Source organism: Pelodiscus sinensis, chromosome 18 (genome assembly GCF_052426305.1).
Source record: "Pelodiscus sinensis isolate ZL-2025 chromosome 18, ASM5242630v1, whole genome shotgun sequence".
In the NCBI taxonomy this organism is placed as follows: Eukaryota; Metazoa; Chordata; order Testudines; family Trionychidae; genus Pelodiscus; species Pelodiscus sinensis.
Window position 1 is genome coordinate 12,913,733 of NC_143069.1, and position 23,571 is coordinate 12,937,303.

A 23,571-nucleotide genomic window follows, 5' to 3' on the forward strand; every position below is an offset into this window, starting at 1 on the left:
CCCAGCCCAGTGCTTCACCACCCTCCTAGGGAAATAGTTTTTCTTAATATCCAACCTAGACCTCCCCCGCTGTAACCTGAGACCACTGTTCCGTGTTCTGCCATCCCTCACTACTGAGAACAGCCTCTCTCCATCCTCTTTGGAACCTCCCTTCAGGAAGTTGAAGGCTGCTATCAAATCCCCCCTCACTCTTTGCTTCTGCAGGCTAAACAAACCCAAATCCCCCAGTTTCTCCTCATAGGTCATGTGCTCCATACCCCGAATCATTTTGGTCAAGCTCCCCTGGACCCCCTCCAATGCGTCCCCATCCTTCCTGTAGTTGGGGGCCCAGAACTGGACGCAATACTCCAGATGTGGCCTCACCAGAGCCGAATAAAGGGGAATAATCACTTCTTTGGATCTGCAGGCAATGCTCCTCCTAATGCCCCCTAATATGCCATTAGCCTTCTTGGCTACAAGGCCACCCTGTTGACTCATCTCCGGCTTCTCATCCACTGTAATCCCCAGGTCCTTTTCTGCTGAACTGCTGCTTAGCCAGTCGGTCCCCAGCCTGTAACAATGCTTGAAGCAATCAGATGACAAGAGAAGAATTAAGGATCCGGGGGGGGGGGGGGAAGAGGGGGGGACTGTACTGGGTCTGAGGGATTTGGGGCACATTCATGTCAACGGGGCTGGTGACAGACGTTGTCGGGCCCTGGGTAATGTATGGGAGGGGGTCGGCTCAAGACCCCCTCAAAGGGGCAAGGCTCTAGACCCCCTCAAAGGGGCAAAGCTAAAGGTAGGAGGGGCAAGGCGAGGGCCAATCAGGCCTTAGCGCCACCCACCCTGCACCAGACAGAGCTCTAGGATTGATTTCATTTGCCCGGGTCTCTGGCAGTGGCGGCTGCCATAATAGTCGATACAGTGACCCAGAGGCCTGGACCCTTTTAAATCATCAGCTCCCGAGACAACTGCCCCCTTTGCCTCTCCCCCTCCCCATCCGTGGCCCCTGTCTGTGGGGCTTCAGACCCTGGTGGTCAAAGTATTTTGGTCTGGTTAGTACAGCAGGGGACAGGGAGTTGGGACATACGGGTCCTATTCCTAGCGCTGCCACTGGCTTGCTGTGTTTTTGAACAAGCTGCTCCTCCTTTTTGGGACTCAGTTGCCTCTGTAGTAAGTTGCGGGTTGGTAACATAAAATCAGCAGGCCCGAATAAAGGCCGGTAACATAAAAACAGCAACAGGCCTGAAATCTAGGAAGCAAGACTTTGGCTCAGTGGAACCGCAGGCAGGAAAGAGAAATAGTATAAGCCAGATCAAGCATAAAGGTCCAGGCACAGGTACCAAGCACATTTATAGAATCCTATAAATGGAAGAGACCTCAGGAGTCAACAAAAAATCCTCATTAAAAAAAAAAATTGTTTGGTGTTCCTCGGTCTTAAAAAGTTTAAGAAACACTCGTCTAGACAGTACTGGGTCCTGCCATGAGGGCAGGGGACTGGACTCGACCTCTCGAGGTCCCTTCCTGCCGGCTACATGTGGCAATGAAACGGTAATTCGAACTAAGTCCTTAGTTCGAATTAACTGTTACATCTCATTCTATAGCCGCGCGGCAGTTACTTCGGGCTAGTGGAATTTCAAAATGGCGACCGGACGGGAACATGCAAATAAAGCCTGGGCTATTTAAATCCCGGGCTTCATTTACAACTCCGGTTGCCTGCTTTGCCTACCTAGCTCAAATTAACGAGCTAATGTAGACATACCCTTATTGACTAATTGAGTAGTCGATGGAAATTCCACCAACTACTGGATTAGCTGATTAAGCGCAATTTAACATCCCTCGGTTGAGCTACCACATATGTTTTAGAAAGACATCCAATCTTTATGGCTTGTGTGTAGTTCAACGCATTAAATTCCAAGCAGGTTGCTGAAGTTTCTTTTTTTCATCATGATTGGCAATTTGACCAGCCTTATACAGTAATGGATCTTTACCATTCCTCTGATTTCTTTTGTTCCCGATATATTTAAACATTTCCTAATTATCCTTTATGTTACTGGTTATAGATTTTTCCCCCCAATTTTAGCTTCTCCTATCAACTGTTTGCTTTTTCATAACTCGCATCCTCCCTTTTTTCCCATTTGCTTTATATTTTTTTCTTGTGGTGTTTATGACAAAAACTAAAACATAGGACATAAACTTTGAGTCCTATTTATAGTACTTTAGGTTGGTTTAATGGAAAAATGGGTTGATACAGAGTAAATTGGAGTTCAAAATAACCCTTTCTCGGGCAATTTTTCTCTCGAAAGCCTCACCTTTTTCAGCCTCCTTCCACTAACTTCTGATTTTAAATGTCTGGATTGTTAGACATGTGCTCAGGAAACCTTACCTGTCACTAAACATAGATTTTGTTTGTGTTAATTATAGATATGAATGGAGCTAGTTAATCCCTGTTGTAAGATTCCAGTGGAGCCAAAGAAAGTAAACAAGTAACTAATTTGGGTCAATCTTTCTACTTGACAGTCCCTAGGAATCTACCGTTTCAACATTTCCTGGGAACAGAAACACAAGTTAGAACAGTGATAGAAATGTAGCCGTGTTAGTCTGGTGTAGCTGAAACGAAATACAGGACTATGTAGCACTTTAAAGACTAACAAGATGGTTTATTAGATGATGAGCTTTCGTGGGCCAGACCCACTTCCTCAGATCAAATAGTGGATCTGAGGAAGTGGGTCTGGCCCACGAAAGCTCATCATCTAATAAATCATCTTGTTAGTCTTTAAAGCGCTACACAGTCCTGTATTTTGTTACAAGTTAAAACACTCATTAATTTTGGCTTCATTCAGCTTTCCCTTGGAACAAATTAAAAACATAGTTGATAAGTGGCAAAGTTGGTGCATGGGAGTGAAGGACACGTTAGCTCATTATGCCTACACAGGGGGATGTCACACTGGTCTGACCAGTTCCAAGGACAGTTGGGCTGCCATAGAAAGGGATGCAGAGCTGCTCTTCAGGAGCTCCATGGATTAGACCTATACTGCTGTTGAAGGAATTGGGGCTCTCAAATAAAAGAAGTCCCTTGCCTTAGAATCATAGAATCCCAGGGCTGGAAGAGACCTCAGGAGTCATCGAGTGCAGCCCCCTGCCCAAAAGCAGGACCAATCCCAACTCAATCATCCCAACCAGGTCTGTGTCAAACCAGGACTTAAAAACCTCTAGGGATGGAGATTCCACCATCTCCCTAGTTAGCCCATTCCAGTGCTTCCCCATTCTCTTAGGGAAAGAGTTTTTCCTAATATCCAACCTACACCTCCCCCACTGCACCTTGAGATCATCACTCCTCGTTCTGCCATCGTCACCACTGTGAACAGCCTCTCTCCATCCTCTTTGGAACCTCCCTTCAGATAGTTAAAGGCTGCTATCAAATCCCCCGTCATTCTTCTGCAGACTAAACAAGCCCAACTCCCTCAGCCTCTCCTAAGTCATGTGCTCCAGCCTCCTAATAATTTTTGTTGCCTTCCACTGGACCCTCTCCAATGCGTCCACATCCTTCCTGTAGTGGGGGGCCCAGAACTGGACACAATACTCCAGACGTGGCCTCACCACATCCCAATAAAGGGGAATAATCACTTCCCTAGATCTGCTGGCAATGTTCCTCCTAATGCACCCTAATATGCCATTAGCCTTCTTGGCTACAAGGGCACACTGTTGACTCATATCCAGCTTCTCATCCACTGTAACCCCCAGGTCCTTTTCTGCAGAACTGCTACTTAGCCAGTCGGTCCCAGCCTATAACAATTCTTGGGATTCTTCCATTCAAGTGCAGGACTCTGCACTTGTCCTTGTTGAACCTCATCAGATTTCTTTTGGCCCAATCCTCCAATATGTCTTGGACACTCTGCACCATATACCCTACCCTCCAATGTATCTACCTTTCCCCCTAGCTTAGTGACATAGGCAAACTTGCTGAGGGTGCAATCCATCCCCTCATCCAGTCATTAATAAAGATGTTGAACAAAACCGACCGTAGAACCGGTCTTTGAGGTACTCTGCTTGAAACTGACCGCCAGTCCGACATCGAGCTGTTGATCACTACCCATTGAGCCCAACAGTCTAGCCCGATTTCTATCCATCTTACAGTCCATTAATCCAATCCATACTTCCTTAACTTGCTGGCAAGAATAAGTCCAGGTATATCACATCCACTGAATTCCCCATGTCCACAGAGCCAGTTACCTCGTCATAGAAAGCAATCAGGTTCGTCAAGCATGACTTGCCCTTGGTGAATCCATGCTGACTGCTCCTGATCCCTTTCCTTATTCTAAGTGCTTCAAACTGGATTCCTTGAGGATCCCCTCCCTGATTTTTCCGGGGAGTGAGGTGAGGCTGACCGGTCTGTAGTTCTGTGGATTGTCCTAAGGAACATCTTGGTACCATTTACCTCCCACAAATAAAGTACATACCAACCTATGTTCAGGACCAGGTCAAAGTTGACAGCATAACAGATAGTAAGTTGACAGTATGAAGACTAGGAAGTAAGCCCCCTTCTGCAAGGTAAGGGACGGTAACCAGGTAACAGGGGGTAGCAACCTGATACATCAGGAATGTATAAAAGTTCACCTCAAATGGTGTTCACCAGCTGACTGTGTGGGGGCACTGGATGGTGCTCAGTGGGTGTTAGGACATTGCCACGGCTTCCATAAAGTGTAGCGGCGCAGCGCTGAGTCTGTTCGCTGGCAACTATTATTGCATGTTGTTACGCAAAAAATCTGCTTGGGCGATTTCGAATCTTATCTGGTTTGTGGTCTCTGGGGACTCTGGGCACGGAGACCACATCCAGCGATAGTGACTCGGCTCTGCAACTTTAGCGAAGAGCCAGGTGGCTTGTACCTCATGCAGTAGAGAAGGCTCCAGACTTACAAACCAGGTAACAGAACTTTTGCGTTCTCCTCCAGCAGCAGGCGCTCCGACACAGCTGGACTGAGTACAACACCTGCAAATAACCCAGTTAGTTAATGCAAGCATAAAGAGAGGCAGCCTGGCCAGATGCAACCATTCATTAACTTCCAGGCCAGAGAGGGCCATTGTGATCTTCAGTCTAGCCTGGCATCCTATGAGGTGCACACAGGCCCTTCTCTTCCACTTGTTTAAACAGAGGCACCCTGGGGCACCTTAAAGACTAACACGTGTATTTGGGCATCCGCTTCCAGGGGTAAAAAACACTTGGACCTGCTTTTCCTCCGCAACAGCTGATGCCCAAATAAATCTTCAAGGTGCCACAGGACTCCTTGTTAGTAATGACTGTTGGGGTTGCCCCTCTAAGGCTATGTCTACACTGCAGGCTTTTTGCACAAGAACAGCTGTTCTTGCGCAAAAACTTGCAGAGTGTCTTCACTGCGTGCGTGTTTTTGCACAAGTATTACAGTACAGCATCAGCAAACAGGGCTTCTTCCGGAAGAGTTATTCCTCTCCCCACGAGGAATAAGCCCTCTTGCACAAGAGCTCTTCCAGAAGGCGGCAGTGTAGACAGGCAACATGAATTTCTTGCGCAAAAAACCCCTACGGCTAAAATGGCCATCAGAGCTTTCTTGTGCAAGAGAGTGTCGACACTGCCATGGATGCTCTTGTGCAAAAGCACATCTCTTCTGCAAAAGCACATGGCAGTGTGGACGCGCTCGTATGGAAGACCTTTTGCACAAGAACTCTTCTGCAAAACAGTTCTTGTGCAAGAAGCCTGCAGTGTAGACAGAGCCCACGCGTTTCAGAGGGGTAGCTGAGTGAGTCTGTAACAGGAAAAACTTAAAACACAACATATAGTCACCTTAAAGATTAACAAACCGTGTCAATGGGATCATGAGCTTTCCTGGGCATAGCCCACTTCTTCAGACGACTGGAGTGTTGTATGTCCAGAACCAAAATGAACAGGGGAGGAAAAAATGGGAGGGGCGAAAAAAGGAGGCAGGGGGTATGTAAATATCACAGGGAAAACCCAGCTGGTATGTAACAGACACCACTGATAAGAGTTGTTGGGAATTTCCCAGGAACCGATCTGGGTTTCTTAGGAACAAGTTTAAAAAGGGGTGAGAATCGGGGTGAACTGGGTGGATGCCTGGGTGAGGGTTGGGTCGAACAACGCAGGGAGGGAAAAGCAGGAGCGTGGGGCGTGAGGGCAGGTGAGCGCTGCGGTGAAAGCCACGTGCGCAGGCCGGGCCGGGCCCCTCTCTCCTCCAGCTGACTAGCAACTTGCAACTTCCACTGCCGGCCCACGTGGCCCTCGAAGGGCGGAGCTTCCCCTTCCCTGCGCCCGCCTCTGGGGCCCTCCAGCCAATGGGAAGCGAGGGCTAAGGTTGCTGGTGTTTCAACATTCGGAGCCGGCTGGCACAGCTGGTGCCGCGGGCCCGGGGGCTGCGAGCAGGCAGGAGGCGGAGGTGAGGGGCGGGGGGCGGTGACTCCTGGCCCCCCAGCGCAGGGGGGTCCGGGTCCGTCCGGGGTTACCAGGCCGCGCACTCCCCTCGCTCTTGGAGGCGACGCTGGTGCCAGTGTCTGCTTCAATGCGACCCTACAATAACAAGCCCCAATCGGCCGAGTCGCTGCTTGTTTCACCTCGTGTCCCCCTGCGCTGCAGAAATCCCGCCTCTGCTGGGCCAGCCCCGAGACACGGGGTTGCCCCTGGATTGTAAGCAAGCTGCCCCCTTCTCCCCCATGCTCCCCATTCCCTGAATATCAGTCCTGCCCCCGCAGCCTGCACAAATCTTCATCCTTTAGGACCAAATAGGAAGGGGAGGGGGCGAGGGATTATTTTCTTTATTCCCACCCCCCCAGCGGAAGGAGCTGTTCTCTGTGTCTGTGTTTACAAACCAAGGAACGTGTTTCTCCCTGGTTTGGGTTGGGGTTTTTTTTTTGCCTGTTTCTTGACAAGATTGATTGAAATGTTGGTCTGACTAGAGCAGTCCCCAAGTTTAGCGCCCTGCCCTGAAGCAGGACGAAGTCAACCAAGACCTACGGGTTTGTCTAACCCTGTCTAATTCTTTCTTCCCACCCATGCTTCCCCAGACGGGATCAGACAGGCTGTACACAGCGGGTGTTTAAGTCTCAGCTTGACAAAGCCCTGGCCGGGTTGATTTAGTTGGGATTGGTCCTGCCTAGAGCAGGGGGCTGGATTTGATGACCTTCTGAGGTCTCTTCCAGCTCTATGATTCTATGATTCCCTCCCCTTTCCTTCGCCATCATTAATATCCTTTCGCAGTGAGTTCCAGAGGTTGATTATACACTTCAAAATACGGCCGTTTTAACTAGAGCTGGAAGGAAGTTTTCAGAGGGGGTGTTTTTCCATTGGAAAACACTGATTTTAGTGACCTTTTGTTTGGAAGGGGAAAACTCCACCATTTCAGAACATTAAAATGTAGTTTTCCATTCCTGAAATGACTCTTCGTTTGGTCTCTTTAAAGTTTATCTTCCGTAATCCACCGTAATACATTTAAAAATAGTTAAAATCTAAACAAAATGTGAATTTATTTGCAGAACTGTGTGAGATCAGAAAAAAAAGTCAAAATCCTGGAATTTCTAGTCCCAGTTCAACCCTACTTTTAGCCACTTTGGTGCCAGGGATGTAAAATCTCATTTAATTAGCTAAAACCAGTTAAACAATATGTTGAACCAGTTAACCGATTAAATGGGACACGTAGAACGTGTTAAAGATGGACTTGGAGCAGCCCCAACACCTACCCCCGTGGCACACTGCTGTGACTGCTGAGCAACCCTACCCGTGGTGTGCCAGAGTGCCCTCTGCCTATGGCTGGTGGAGGGCTGCTCCAGCCCCCACTGGTTAACCATAACCGGCTTACTGGTTAACCATTCACTTCCGAACTTGGTGTCCCCACTGCTAACATTAGGACAGTGGTCCCCAACACGGTGCCCGCATTTGTATGCACCCGCCAATTGCTCAGGGCTGGCCTGCCCCAGGCACGTGGCGCATGTGCGGTGCCGGAGCTGGCCCCGGGCGCATGGTGCACAGTGAGCGCCGGCCCCGGGGGCGCCGCAGATTGGCTGCCGCGCTTTGGCCACGTAGTGCATGGGGGGAGCGCAGGCCCCTGGGCGCGTGGCGCTTGCAGGGTGCGCCGGCCCCGGGCGCGCGGTGCTTGGGGGGAGATCGCCGGTCCCGGGCGCGCGGCGCTTGGCGGGGGGCCCGGCCCTGGGCGTGCGGTGCTTGTGGGGGGGGTGGCCATGGGAATGTGGCTATGGGTGGCCCCGCCCGGCATGTGGCTATGGGGGGGTCCCCGCCCCCAGGTGCACAATGGGGGTCCCCGCGCCAGGGCGCCCTGCGGGCAAACGGCCACGCCCCTTGGCGCCGGGAAACCTCAAATGGTTGGGGACCACTGAATTAGGAGAAGCCGTTGGCTGCCTGCCCCGCCCTGCCCCATTCCTTCTTTGACATTCCCCTGATCCCATGGGGGTCACGCTGCCCCCCTTTGAGAGCTGATGCTGAAAAGTGCTGGGAAAGCTCGGGGCGATTATCTGCCTGACCCCGGTGAATAGGAGCTGGCAAAGGCCCTGAAGTGTGACAGACCCTGGAGCTGTGACCGGCCCTTTCACCCAGCAGGATGTGCCGAATGCCCCAGAGGACCAAGGGATGGTGGGCGTGGCACTTCAAGCACACCTTGATTTTCTTCTGTCAGGGCTGGGGCATCGGACCGTCCAGGCTGGGTTCCTGTGATTTCCCGCGCGTGCTGGGCGGATGGTTTCCTGTCCAGTGCAGACCGCTGCTGGTGCGGGACCTCTGCATATAAACGCTGGGTAAGTCCTGGTGGGTTTTTAATGGGCACTGCCATGTGGGTTGGTAACTCAGGGTGCCCCTGTATAAAACTATGGGACACCAACATCTTGAATACTGTGTACAGATGTGGTCTCCTCACCTCAAAACAGATATTTTGGCCTTGGAAAGGGTTCAGAAAAGGGCAACTAACATGATTAGGGGTTTGAAACGGGTCCCATATGAAGAGAGGTTAAAGCGATGGGACTTTTCAGTTTAGAAAAGAGGAGATTGAGGGGGGATATGATAGAGGTCTATAAAAACATGAGTGGTGTGGAGAGGGTGAATCAAGAAAAGTGATTTATTAGTTCCCATAATAGAAGAACTAGAGGACACCAAATGAAGTTAATGGGTAGCAGGTTTAAAACTAATAAAAGAAAGTTCTTCTTCACACAGCGTGTAGTCAACGTGTGGAACTCCTTGCCAGAGGAGACTGTGAAGGCTAGAACTATAACAGGATTTAAAGAGAAGCTAGATAATTTCACGGAGGTTAGGTCCATAAAAGGCCATTAGCCAGGAGATAGAAATAGTATCCCTGGCCTCTGTTTGTGGAAGGCTGGAGAAGGATGGCAGGAGACAAATCGCTTGATCATTGTCTTTGGTCAACCCTCTTTGGGGCACCTGGTGCTGGCCACTGTCAGCAGACAGGCTACCCAGTACTGCCGTTCTTATGTTAGGGTTCTTGGTTGGGGCACAGGGCAGAGCCCATCGGTTCAGAGCTGCTAAGAGCAGAGTTATTTGCACTTACGTCCCAGCCAGACTCCCTCGTATCCCCTAACACAGGGCTGGGGGGATCCTTTTTAGGGTCGGGGGCCACAGAGAAATCCGTCGGGCCTTGTAGTAGTTGGGCGGCAGGAGTGGAGCTTAGTGCCTACGGGGCCAAGGGAAACAGAGAGGGCACCATGTCCACAGGGCCGGGGTGCCATTTTCCCTAGGGCCTCCGGGGGGGGTGGGGGGGGGAGTGTGTCTATGGTCTAGGAGCCAGGGCCCACCAAAGATGAATCCGACCCAGGCTCTGGTACATCTCTGCAGCGCTGCCGGCCGGTTCCCCCACCTCTTGGTCCTCAACCCAACTAGACCCGCTTCCCGGCGGCCGGTTCCCCCCCACCCCCTCTCTTCCAGCCAGTCCCGCCCTCCCCCCCCCCCCCCCGGCCCCTGCTGTTCGGTATTTTTTTTAAACCATCTGGTAACCCTAGCAGGTGGGGGTGAAAAGTGCATGGAAATGCCTGCACAGGCGCGTCTGGGAATGAGATGCTGCTCTAACATCTCCGCCTCTGTTCACTTCCAGCCCCTGCCTCGTGGCGCTGGCCCCCCCGTGGCCTGGGCAGGCCCCCCAGGCGCACCATGGCCCGGCATAGCAAGCTGCAGAAGCACGTCCTGAGCCTATACAGGCAGTTCCTGCGCGCCGGCCGGGAGAAGCCGGGATTCCTGCCTCGCATCCAGGCTGAGTTCCGGAAGAACGCCAGCATCCCCCGGGCCGACGTGATGCACATCGAGTATCTGCTCCGCCGTGGCCAGAGGCAGCTGGCGCAGCTCCGAGACACGAACACCAAACAGATGGGCACCTTTGTCCAAGCCAAACCCGAGGAGCAGTGACCCCTGCTGGTTGGCGCAAGCGTCTGTCTTGTACTGGGACGGTTGGGGGTGAATTCACAGATCAGCCTTCCTGGTTCTCACATCCCTGTACCTGCTACTGCAGTACAATTTCTGGTGGAAAATTTCATGCCCTCTCACAGCCTCCAGTCACCCTGACCAGCTCAAGATTGAAGTAGTTGTGCAAAAGAGCATCTACACTGGCTTGTGCTTTTGCGCAAGAAATGTGTTTTTGCGCAAAAGCATTCGTGCCAATGTAGACATTCTCTCGCGCAAGAAAGCTCTGAAGGGCCATTTTAGCCATCGAGCTTTCTTGCGCAAGAAATGAACGTTGCTGTCTACACTGGCCTCTTGTGCAAGAATACTTGCACAAGAAGGCTTATCCCTGAGCTGGAGCATCAGAGTATTTGCGCAAGAAGCACTGATTTTGTACATTATAACGTCAGTGTTCTTGCACAAAAACACACGGCCAGTGTACATAGCTTTTGCACGAAATCTTGCCAATGTAGACACAGCCTGAGGTTACACGTCTACTCTTTTTAAATAAAAGCCGAGTTTCTGACTGCCTTCCCGACTCTCAGACCTGGGGCTTTGTGTAGAGCACGAAACACTGGGAGGGTGGAAGTAACACAGTGAGACTTGGGGACGCTGTTCCCAGGGCCAGTCAGTGGGGCTGGTGCGGGAGAGCGCTGGGCCACGCCGTGGGGCTGGAGCACTGTGTCAGTACAATGAGGGGCTGGAGCTGTATCACTCATCTCTGTCTCCCTCTGCCCGCGAGGAAATGTGGCCCCGTCTCTGATCACTGTCTCGCTGCTTCCAGCTGGGTCTCTGCGAAGGGCTCACAGGTAGGAGATTGTTCCCTCTCCCATCTCCTTTCCAGTCAGGGTCCCTTCTCTCTGCCCCGCAGAAGGGATGTCTGTCTGTCTCCAGCTGTCCTTCTGTGTGTGTGGGGAGAGGAGGAGGGTGAGGTGAGGGGGGCGGGTGTTTTTGTTCTGGAGCAGTTTTCAAAAAGCCCAGGGCAGCTGGAAGTCTCCGGTGGAAGTGGGGTCTGGGGGTTACAAGGAGACGCTTTCAGGAAGGGGTTTGCCAGAGACATGTTCCCGTCCCATTCGCCGGCAGCAGCGGGCGCAGGTCGTGGTTGCCCCAGGGGTGTGAAGGAAGGAAAGTGACTGTTCTATGCTCAGGGTTTGGGGCTGGTCGGCCGGGCTGCAGACAGAATTGCCAGGCCGCTGGGCGAGACGTGCCCGGCCCGCACCACCCAGCACTTCAGCAGTGATTTAAGGGGTGTGGGGCTCAACTGCAGCAACAGGGGCCAAATCACCAGGCCCCAGAGTGGCTGCCCCATTTGCCCTCCCCCCCCACCATTGACGGCACTTGGTTGGCCACAAAATGGCACCAAACGACCTAGCCTGGGAGACCAGCTCATTGGGCCCCAGCTGCCCCCAGTGCCAGGGGAGCTGCTAATTGCTACTGGCTCGCTATCTGCCCCACCCAGTCAGAGGGCTCAGAGGGGCCCCTCCCCACCCTCCCATCACAGAGACCTGCCGGGGACCCCCTCAGACCTTGCCTAAGGGCCACTCCCCATTGCTCTGCAGCCAACGTCCTCCACTCAGGGCTCCCCCAGACTCCTGCTCCCTCCCCCACTTTGACCCTTTGCCGCCTGGGAGGCCAGCCGCAGCTCCTCTGAGGGCCACGGGGCCCAAGCCAATTAATCAATTGCATGATGCCCCGAGAGAGACCAGGAAATCTACAGGCCCCGGCCTAGATGGACGTGATGCGGGGAACAGCCAGGGAGTCCATGGGGTGACCAGCTCTGAGCACAGAGAGAACCAGGCGCATGGGGAGGCAAGAGGCAGTTTCCAGGTTCTGCCAGGTTCTGACACAGAGCCCCTCGGTCCTGGGACCCTCTCCCTGACTCTCGGCTGTACAGCTCGGCCTCAGGGATCAATGTTCAGCTTTCCAGCCCTGACAGTGTGAGCAGGCCTGCGCCAGAAATCCAGTGTCATTTGGGTGAAAAATATGCAAAGAAACTGCGTGTGAGCTAAAGGGAGCTGTACGGTCCTGGCAGGAGAACCAGCCTTGGGAAGAAAGCTTCTCACAGCTTCTCACCAATGTGTGTCACTTACTCTCCACAGGGAACGAGTCCAGCGTGACCCCTGCAGAGCTCCTGAAGACGAGTATGAATGTAAGAGCCTTTGTAGAGCATTGGGGTCACCAGGGGCACCAGCACGTGGCAGCGAAATATGGGGGTTGGCGGTAAATTTGGTAACTGGTGGGGGATGGGCAGATCCCAAATCAGTGTGAATGGCTGAGAGTTACAACAACCAACTGCCTGTGATCAAAGTGAATAAGGATAAAGAGTCCTCAGGGGTCCCATGTCTTGTGCATCTGAGTCCCTGAGGTTCCTTTGTCCCACCCTTTGCCTGTGATCCCCACCCTCCATTGCCAGAGGTGTTATCACTTCTCCCTCTTGGAAAGGTCACATCCAGGGGAAAGCTCCCATGGAAAGTGTCCATCCCTGTCACTGGGAGCTGGAGCTGCCTGGGGGCTGTCCAGTCCATGTGCCCTGTCCTAATGGACTAGGATATGACAGTACTGCTATAAGTCCTAACAGACTGGGCCTTGTCAAGGAATTGGTGCCCATCCATTTGCTCAATTGTGAGGCCCAAGGTTGAAGGCTGAGATATGCATGTGGGGTATATGGTCATCGTAGAGTGTGAGAGGCTGGCAATATACTTTGTTCAATACCCCCTAAAATGTCTATGGTTTTTGGAAGCCCGGAGGAATTAGTGTCACATCCCAGAGAGAAATTTTGTCCTTAGGAAGCAAAGTCACACACAACTGGCTGGGCTCTGTTCCACTGTATTATAAACTAACTCAACGAATTATTCAATGCTCAACCTGGTAGGAAAACAGGGCTACGTCTACACTGGCCCCTTCTTCGGAAGGGGCATGCTAATTTTGAAAGTGGGAATAGGTAAATCCGCGGGGGATTTAAATATCCCCCGCAGGATTTAAATAAACATGTCCGCCGCTTTTTTCCGGCTTGGGGAAAAGCCGGAAAAAAGCGTCTAGATTGGCCCGATCCTCCGGAATAAAGCCCTTTTCCGGAGGATCTCTTCTTCCTACCTGAAAGGATAAACCGTTATATATAATCTATCTATCTATCTATCTATATTAATTTTTCTCAAAAATTCCTGTGGGAAATTTCAACTTTTCCATGGAATATCAAAAATTGAAATATTTCAACAGTAAAATAAAATATTTAGATTTGAATTGGGTGCAAAAGGGCTGTCATTCAGCTACAATGGGAGCTGTCATTCAGCTACCTCCTGCTCCTGGTCTTCTCTTTGAGCTGGGCTCTCTGGCTCTCCCAGGACGCATCCCACTCGGTCTCAGTAGCCAGTATAAGCTGTTCTGGGTTGCAGTGCATCCTGGGAATTGAAGTCCAGACAGCCTATTGAAGTCCAGACAGACTATCAACACAAGGCCATTAAACTACAAGTCTCATGAGACACCATGTTGGTATTATTGGTCAGAATATTTTTGGGGCCTGTCCAAAATATTTCATTTTTGGGCTGCTCATTTTTTGAATAAAACATTGACCTTTTCTGCCAAAAGTCGACTCTGCCCGTGACAAAATAGCTCTGTTGAAAACTCAGACAGGCAGTTTCCATTGGGAATCTTCAAAAGTTGAATTAAATCCTTCTGTAAAGTATCCTCGAGTGTCCCTGATCATCAGCAGGGAGCCTTGCCCTGGCTAGGGGAGGCAGGAGCTGTAGGGTTTTTCAGGAGGTGCCTTCCTTTAAGGGCATTTACAGCCACGTGATGATGTGTACCTGTTATTCTCTCCTCAGATGCCTTAGTGGTTTGGCCGGGAAGAGCCACGGTGAGTCTCAGCTTTTATTAAGGACAAAGTCATGAGAGAAAAAAGAACGATTGGTTTCCCTGTTCCAGATCGGCAGGGACCTGTGGACTTGGAACGTGGATTTATTCAGGGTTTCCAGGCTTCAGGTCAAAACAACAAGGGATCCAGTGGCATTTTAAAAACTACCAAAATTATTAGGACAGAAGCATTTGTGAGGTACAGCTCACTTCCTCAGATGCTTGAAGAGAAAGAAAGGCAGGGATACAGAGACGGGAGTGTCACATCAGTGCAAATTCAGTCAGGTTGGAGGAGGCTCACTTCCAACAGGGATGAGAAGCTGAGAGTGATGAAAGAGTGTGAGGGATCTTGGTGGATTCGCTTACAAAGACGAAACAGTCGTGTTTCCTTGGACACAACAAGAGCCACACAACAACAACAAAATACTTAGTCATAGAACCATAGAGCTTCATGTGTTTCTGGCTCCAAATCTCTTCCCAAAAGCTTTTGCTCAGAGTCCTGCTCCAAGTGCTCCTCTCACTCTGTCTTTCTAGTTGTGTCTGAGGTGTATCTGCTGCTTCTGTCGCACATCCCTCCCCACTCCTGTGTTTCTGTCCAGACCCTGAGGAACCCCTTTGGATAGCCTGGCCCTGCCATTCCCAGACATGCCTGCGGTCTAGTTCCTGGTTGGTAGTTTCCCATTGCTTCAGCTGGAACTGAATACAAGGGCATTTCATGGTTTCCTTATTTAGCTTGAATGGAAGGTGCTTCTCACGGCCACCAAATTCAACAAGGTGCTGTGATTGTCCATAGGTCAAAGACACACTTGCTGGGTTTTACCCACTCTCCCTGATAACAATAGGATATTAAAAATGGCCCAGAACGGTTATAAATATTGGCCTTAACCACATCAATGATTAAAATATGAAACAGGACAGAAAAAAACAGAATTGCCTGCAGCACAGAAGAGTCCTCATTTTACATAATAATGCCCCATCCCAGGGAGAACTGGGCATCACCACCACATCAGGGGTGACTGGCGTGGAGAGAGGGAGAAGGGCTCTTTTGCCTAGCCGGCGGGTGTCAAGGCAAACCCCAAAGTGACCTAATCAGGGGCAGAAAAGGGCCAGATGGAGAGAGGTTATGTAGGAAGTGGGGATATTGGTGTTTCCTGGCCTAGATGTGCAGTAGAACTGCTCGGGCTGTTTCTACAGCAGTTAGGCATGTACAATCCTGTGTAATCAATTAACATTACATTTTATGTTTAACTGGTTAACCCATTAAGTGGGGTCCTGTGGGCAGGGAGCTACTCCAGCCTGGCTGGAATAGTCCCCTTGTCCACAGGGCTCCTGGCTGCCCTCTCTGGTTGCTGGTCCCTTTGGGCTGTAAGCTGCTGCTCCCTGCTCCGTGAGGCTGCCAGCTGCTGGCCCCACATGGCTGCTGGATCTTGGCTGCCGTCATCCAGTCCATGGTGCGGTGGGCTCAGCAGGGCCAGAGCAGCTCTGCACCCATTCACACCCCTAACAGCCGTGTTGTCAAAAGGGCTTTTTTTTGGTTTTAGGTTGGCTCAGCAGAAAAGTAACATCCCCATGTTTGAAAGTAAAGCATCCACAGCGCTAGAGAGAACAGACACCGACGTACATGGCCACACTCTGCAATGGGACAAGATGTCACTGATGCTTCACTTGCTGAAATGCAGGGCTCATCGGTGCGCAGTCACATCACACAACCTCCCCAAATCACAGGCTGCCTTAAGGCCAGAACGTGGGGAACCATTTTGGTGCCACAGCTGGACAATACACAGCACCCTGAAGCTCTCTTGGAGAGATGGGATGTTCTTAGGGCAAGTGCTGCCTGTCTGCCTTTTAGAAAAAATGTTTCCTATGAATAAAATTGGGGAAGATGCCCAAACTCTGTATTCCCATGCCCTGACTCTATATATCGACAGCTCAGATCTCAAGTTCTGTCCTCTCTATGCAGAGATTCCACTGCCAACCCAAAGTGGCCTTCTCCCCAGATCCCAATTTTGCCTTAAGAATTCATGAGGTTTTTTTTTAAATATGTTTTTTCCATCCTTTGATTTGCCTTCTGGTGTTTGAGCCTTTTCCAAGATTTTGCCACAATCAAGAGGGCTAGAAACGTAACTTTTGAAACAAAACGCTCACCTAATCCGAATCCCCCAAGAGCTGGGGCTCTAAGAAACACAGAAATGATCTTGTGAGTTGCTGCTAAATCAGCAACACTGACCACAGTGTTAGGGTCACCTTGGAATTGGCAGTGTTTGTGTCCCTGTCTTGTGCCTTGTTGGCTTGTGGGGAAGTTACAAAATAGGGTAATATGAAAATATGGAATTTAAATATCAAACAAAAGCTATTTGTCATCAACCATGCCTTGGTGAAACCACATTTGTTTTCATCAGCCTGATATTGCAGCCGTGTGGCTGCAAGAGAACCTGATGAGAGCATTTAGCTCTCTGGAAAGCAGTTTTGCATGAAGCAATTGCATTACTTTGGGGTATGTGATGCATGAACCTCTGGAGGCCAAATAGCAGAGGATCCAGGGGTGCATAAAGGTTACAAGAATCCCCAAAGCTGGGATTTACATTAAGAAAATAAGAATGGACATTGTGGGTCAGACCAAAGTTTCACCTACCCCAGTAGCCAGTCTTCCAGAAATGGCCAATGCCAGGAGGTTTCTACTGAAAGTCTGGGTCCACACTGGCCTTCATAATTTTTGGCTTATAGCTAGTGGCATGAGGTAACAGAAACAATGGATTTTACAAAGTCCCTTCTTAGCGGGTGGGAAGGTGCCTTCTTCTGGCTAACATTGCAGAGGTCAAAGATGAAATATTTCCAGGAATTTCATATTATCTCTTATGCCCTATTTTAAGACTTACAAATTGTCTATAAAACCCACAATGGAGCCCTGGCACATTGCCAGATATGAAATGCAGCTAAAGTGTGTCTCACTGAAGGCCTTGTGTAGATGTGAAATATCCAAGGAGACCTTTCCAGTGGTGGGGAACTTCCTAGCGCTTCACACAGGTCAGCCCCAGTCTCTGTTCTCTGACTAGCTGTCCATTGATTGATCTGATCTGAGCCTTACACTCACTGATGGGTAAGTAAAATCCGGGGAAACTAACAGGAGAAACCCAACTAATTGAAATAGTCAGGGCCTTTCACCCAGATTCTCTGTATTGAGGTGCAGTAATATTTCTATTGTGGTAGCACATAGGGTACGTCTAGACTACATGGCTCCATCGACGGAGCCATGTAAACTAATTTACGTGACATAGTCAATGAAGCAGGGATTTAAATAATCCCCGCTTCATTAAAATATAAATGGCCTCCGTGCTGTGCCGAAAATCAGCTAATCTAGCACAGTGCGGCAGTCTATACGCAGATCGGTCAGCATGGGAAGGAAGTGGCCCTGTCCCCAGCTGGCCACTTCCTTGATGGTGCAGTTGGACCCAGTGGTCACTGTGCATTATCGCTGTCGCACTGCCCCTAGTGGAGACTGTGAGTATCGCATCCCTCCACTCAGCCCCCTCCCATTCCATGTTATGAAAACAATCGAATTCCAGGCACATTCCATTTTCTGGCACAATCAAATTAGGGTAAGAGGAAGCTGAATACCAAATTTGGTGGACTTAGCTCTTAGCATTTTGGAGGAGTTCTTGAACAAACAGATGTGCAGACAGAAAGAAAAGTCTCTAAGGGTGTGTCTAGACTACTGAGTTTTGTCGACAAAAGTGGACTTTTGTTGACAAAACTATACCAGCGTCTACACTACCGCTGAGTTCTGTCGACATAACGTCGACAGAACTCAGCAGTTTTGTCGACGCTGGTAAACCTCATTTTACGAGGCATAACACCTTCTGTCGACAGAGTTCTGTCGACAGAAGGTGTTATTGCCTGTAGGGTTGCGTCCAGACTACAGGGTTCTGTCGACAAAGCAAGCTGCTTTGTCGACAGAACTCAATGTGTCTGGACGCTCTTTGTCGACAGAAGTTTTGTCGACAGATACTGTCGACAAAACTTCTGTTGACAAAACGCGGTAGTCTAGACGTACCCTAAGATAGATAGATAGATAGATAGATAGATAGATAGGTAGATAGATAGATAGATAGATAGATAGATAGATAGATAGATAGATAGATAGATAGATAGATAGATAGATAGATAGATAGATAGATAGATAGATAGATAGATTTAATATTTACTATAACAAACATCTAACAGAAATAACAATGTAGACATGAAATGAGCTAGTCTTTGTTATTTTTTTCAGATTTCTCTTTGAAAACACATTGGTTTTCAAGTATTGTATTTAAAATAAGCTTTTGGTTGCCAAACATTTGGTAGGGAAATTGGCTTTTAGATTTTGTTTTATTTTCTTTTTTTGAAGGCACCACAAAGTGACAAAGACACTGCTGGATCATATGAAAGTTTAAAAGCCACCACCATAGAGAATACCCCTTACTCTACACTTCCTGTGAGAGTCACGCCTTCCTCTGTAACCTCTGAGCTCTGTGAGTGATCCACTCCCCCTGGACTTTGCATTCATAGAAATCTCAGGCTGGAAGGGAACTCGAGAGGTCATCAAGTCCAGCCCCCTGGACTGAGGCAGAACCAAATAAACCTGGACCATCCCTGACAGCTGTTTTTCCAACTTGTTTTTTAAATCTTCCAGTGACTGGAATTTCACAACCTTCCTTGGAAGCCTGATCCACAGTTTAATTATTCTTACAGTTTGCATTTTTTCTTCACATCTAGCCTAAATCACTTTTCTTGCAGATTAACTCCAATAGTTCGTGTCCTACCTTCACGAATACCTAGAAACCATCTACTTCAAGACAGACCCAAGAAAACCAACAATAGAACACCACTTGTCATCACCTACAACCCCCAACTTAAACCTGTCCAACACATTATCAATAAACTACAGCCTATATTGGAACAGGATACCATACTCAAAGAGGCTCTGGGAGACAGACCCATAGTCTCCGATAGACAACCACCTAACCTCAAGATGATTCTTACCAACCACCACAGGACATACCACACTAATACCAACCCTGGTACCTTCCCTTGCAACAAACCCTGTTGCCAGCTTTGTCCACATATTCATTCTGCTGATACCATTATTGGACCTAACCAAGTGAGTTATAAGATCAAGAACACATATTCCTGCGCATCCAGAAATATAATCTATGCTATCATGTGCCGAAAGTGTCCGTCTGCTATGTACATTGGACAAACATCTCAGACACTTCGCCAAAGGATTAATGCCCACAAAACAGATATCAGACAAGATCACAAAGAGAAAACAGTTTCTTGCCACTTTAACCAGAAAGGACACTCTCTAAATGACTTAGCCACCTGCATTCTGCTACAAAGACCTTTTACATCTGCACTTGAAAGGGAATCCTCTGAACTGTCATTCATGTTAAAATTCGACACTTGCCAACAAGGACTTAACAAGAATTTGAACTTTCTCACCCATTACCAAGACAGTTTCCCCAATTATCACCTGTAATACCATTAACTCACAAACATCCCACTCTCCCTACCTTTAATATCAGCAATTCACAGACACTTACCTTCCTTCCTCCCCCTTCCCACCCCCCCCCCCCCCCCCGCATCCCCCTTCTGTTCTGCAATGTGATTTGTCCTTTTCATATTTGTTCATTTTTTTTAATTGTATCCTTTGGTATATATGGTTGTGACTACTTTCTTCCACTATTTGATCTGAGGAAGTGGGTCTGGCCCACGAAAGCTCATCACCTAATAAACCATCTTGTTAGTCTTTAAAGTGCTACATTGTCCTGCATTTTGCTTCAACTACCCCAGACTAACACGGCTACATTTCTATCACTATCCTACCTTCAGTGAGACTGAGAACAATTGATCCCCATCCTTTCACAACAGCCCTGAACATATCTGAAGGTTGTGATCAGGTCCCCTCTCAGTTTTCTTTTCTCAAGAGTAAACATGCCCCATATTATTAACCTTCCTCCATGGGTCGGGTTTTCTAAAACAATTTCTTGCCTACTATACCCCTTTTCATCAGTCCACCACCTCGCCAGCTATTCACAGTTTTGTAGCTGTCCACTCGATTTGTTGTTGCACAGTGTACTACTTTCATTTGTCTATTAAATTTCAAACAGCCCAATTCTCCAGTTTCTCAAGATCTGTTTGAATTGTTATCCCATTCTACAATGTGTTTGCAACCCATCCCAATTTGGTGTCATCTGCAAATTCTATAAACAGTTGTGCTCTCACCTTATCCTAATTTCATCTAGACCACATTTCCCTAGTCTTACAATATGAATGTCATGAGGGACAATGCCAAAAGCCAGATGAAAATCAAGATATATCAGGCCATGCTGCTAGGTGAAGTGGCAGAAAATGTTGCAATCTAAGGGCTGTGTAGCTCTTCAGAGCGTGATGTCTGTGCAGGGGAACCAGTGAGGAGCTGAGACCAGAGGACAAAACAGCCACAGAGCAACCTTCTCACCTTTCCCAGAGGGGGCATCATGTGGACGATAAACTTGGGCAGCCAACGTGCTGTGTGTTCTCCAGCAGAATCCCGCATGGACGGAAGCAGCAACTGTCTGGGGTGAAGGGCTTTTTAAAAATGGTAATATAAGCTGCACACAAAAAGCCTCTTGCAATGTATGAGAAGGCAGCTTTATTAGTCCTAGTACACTCATGAGCCATGCTACATATTCCTGAGATCCATTTATTGGTGTATTACCTATTTCCTAGAGAGGGCTGGAATTTTCCCAGTGGAATGTGTTTCCACTGGAAAATGCAGTTTCATCAAAATTGAAACACCTCAAAGAAACTTGTCAATTTTCACAAAATTCTGGGTAACAAAAAAAAAAAAAAAAAGGTAAATGGGTTGTCGCCATCAGGTTGAAAGGGAACCTTTCTATTTTCCCTCCTAAAGTGGCTTTCTGTCTAATGTTTTAATGTTGCATTCCAGAATATAAAACTGCTGTCAGTTGTCGTCTGCGTATGTGTTCTCTCTCTGTGTGTGTCGTGCTCACATTGGCCATGTAGCCCATACAGTCCCTGGTCCACCGGCGTTGGGTCGGTAGGCACTGGGGCAGGAGGGATAAAGGGCCTACCCACGGTAAGGTGGAGGGGTGGGTTCAAGCTGCCCAGTAAACCATTTTTGCCCATTTAATCACCTAATAAACCATCTTGTTAGTCTTTAAAGCGCTGCATAGTCCTGTCTTTTGTTTCCCAATGAAGGTTTTCACAGGATCAGAGTGATGCAACTGTGAAGTTCAGCTTGATCCATGATATTGTAAATTCAAATGTACATTTCCCACTGACTCTTGTTTAAAAACTCCTGAGATGGGGTGGACATTCCATAGGCCTCCTGGAAAAGTTTGTGTGTTAAGGAGCAACTTTAAAGAAAAAAGAGACCAGATTTCTCTAGCAAATGGAAGAAACACAGAATGTACCATCAAGTCCGTACAGTACGTGAACATACTGCCCTATAGCTACACATGCTACGAGGGGGAGGGTGGCTGGAGGCAGGAGATGGCTGGACAAAGTCTCTTCACGGTCTATTTTAGTGTTCCTCTCACCATATCCTGTGGCTGGGTCTCTGAGCAGGGTTAATGTGAGGTCAAAGACAGGGTTCTACATCAGTTCTACAAAACCACTGTACAGCTCAGATCTATTTATAGGCACTACATCTGTATGGGGCCTTTACAGGCTGCAGCAGGCCGGCGCTGGCCATTCCACAGTGATGGGCACCCAAGAAGACAGGCCTTTCTGGGTGCAGCTACTCATGCTTGCTAAAGGAGTCACACCATAGCCAGGCCCAGACTGGGCTCTGACCAGTTTACTGCTAGTTGCACGAGCGAAAGGAGCCAACCTCCTGGCTCTGCTGAAGCAATCAAGCATGTTCCTTTCTGCCTGGTCTGCACAGACTGAGCTCTGCTCATTTAGCTAAGACCTGATGAACTCTGTGGCCAGGTGGTGACCTCAGAAAAGGCCTGGCTTCCAGTCCCGGTAGCTAAATTGACTGAGCCTGACTCAGTGGACAAACCCTCGTAATGCTTGTGAAAATGCAGGCTGACACCTGCAGGGGAACCTTTCAACTTGCCTGGTCACTCAATCATGGATTTAAAAGTAGCCATTCGTTGACAAAGGAATTTCACTAACCAATTACAGAGACACTCTGCAGAACTTGGAATTCATCTACAGATCTGACACTGGTACCTTAGTCTTGAACAACAACATTATCTGATTGGCGCATTAGAAAGCCAATTTCTCCCACCTTTAACATCTGTATTTTCATATGAAGTGAGTATTAAGGATGTTAAATATTGACTAATTGACTAATCGAATAGTGAATGCGTTTTGCATTGACTATTCAATTACTTGGTAGGGCACCTCTGCCTTTGAAGTGTAGCAACAGTCCTAGGGCTGATGCTACACTTGAAAGGTGAAAGTGCCGCATGGAACCTGCAGTCAGCGGGGGAGACTACCCTGCCGACCCCGGGCTCCGTGCAGCGCTCCCGCTTTGAACCACTGAAGGGATCAGCTGGGGAGTCCTGGGCTCCACACAGCAGTGCCACTTTGAAATGCTGCAAGGAGCCTGACTCCAGGCTCCCTGTGAAGTTTCAAAGTGTCAGCACTGTATGGAGCCTGGGGTCAGTGGAGGAGTCCCCAGCTGATCCTGGGCTCCACACGGCACTTTCACCTTTGAAGGGCTATTGCTAAGCTTCAAAGGCAGAGTGGGTCCGTGGACCACTTTGAGAAACACTGCTCTATTGTATACCCAATAAAACCGGGTATGTATTTTTGAGGTTCAGGATTTCCCCCTCCCATTCTGTTCATGAGGCATCAAAACTCTGATTATCACAGGCTCCAGACAACTTTTCTGAAGCTGATGAGCTAGTCCTGCTTTCTCAGACAGAAGCCTAGAAGTGAAGAAATACATTTCTGCTGCTACCCTAAAAGGGTTCATTAGCTATATACATTCTCATCTGGGTAGTTGATATTTGGGGTACATAGTTTTCATCTCGTCACCAGTATTACATATTGGACAAAACTGTCAAAGCACCAAAGTGACTCTTTTTACCCAGCAACTGGTTAGAAAAATGAATTTCCATCCCATGGAAAATGGCATTATTTTGACATTTTCTTCCATCCCCAATCAAGCCAATGGGTCAAAAATACCAACATTTTTCAACAATGACAAGTTTTAAAAAAAGACTTGAGGAAATGAAAGTAAATTCAGACTTGAGGAAATGAAAAAAAATCATTTTTTAAATCCAAATGAAATTGTTACCAAAAACACA

The 23,571-nt window shown here is 48.7% G+C and overlaps 1 protein-coding gene across 1 annotated transcript in view; it reads left to right on the plus strand.

The window, feature by feature from the left end:
• LOC142825124 (maestro heat-like repeat-containing protein family member 7) overlaps positions 1 to 10,537 on the plus strand; it is a 30,490-nt gene extending 19,953 nt beyond the window's left edge. The window contains exon 8 of the mRNA XM_089770401.1: positions 10,485 to 10,537. Coding sequence (XP_089626527.1) covers positions 10,485 to 10,537 — 53 coding nt within the window. The remainder of the gene's footprint in view (positions 1 to 10,484) is intronic.
• Positions 10,538 to 23,571: the final 13,034 nt, after the last annotated feature.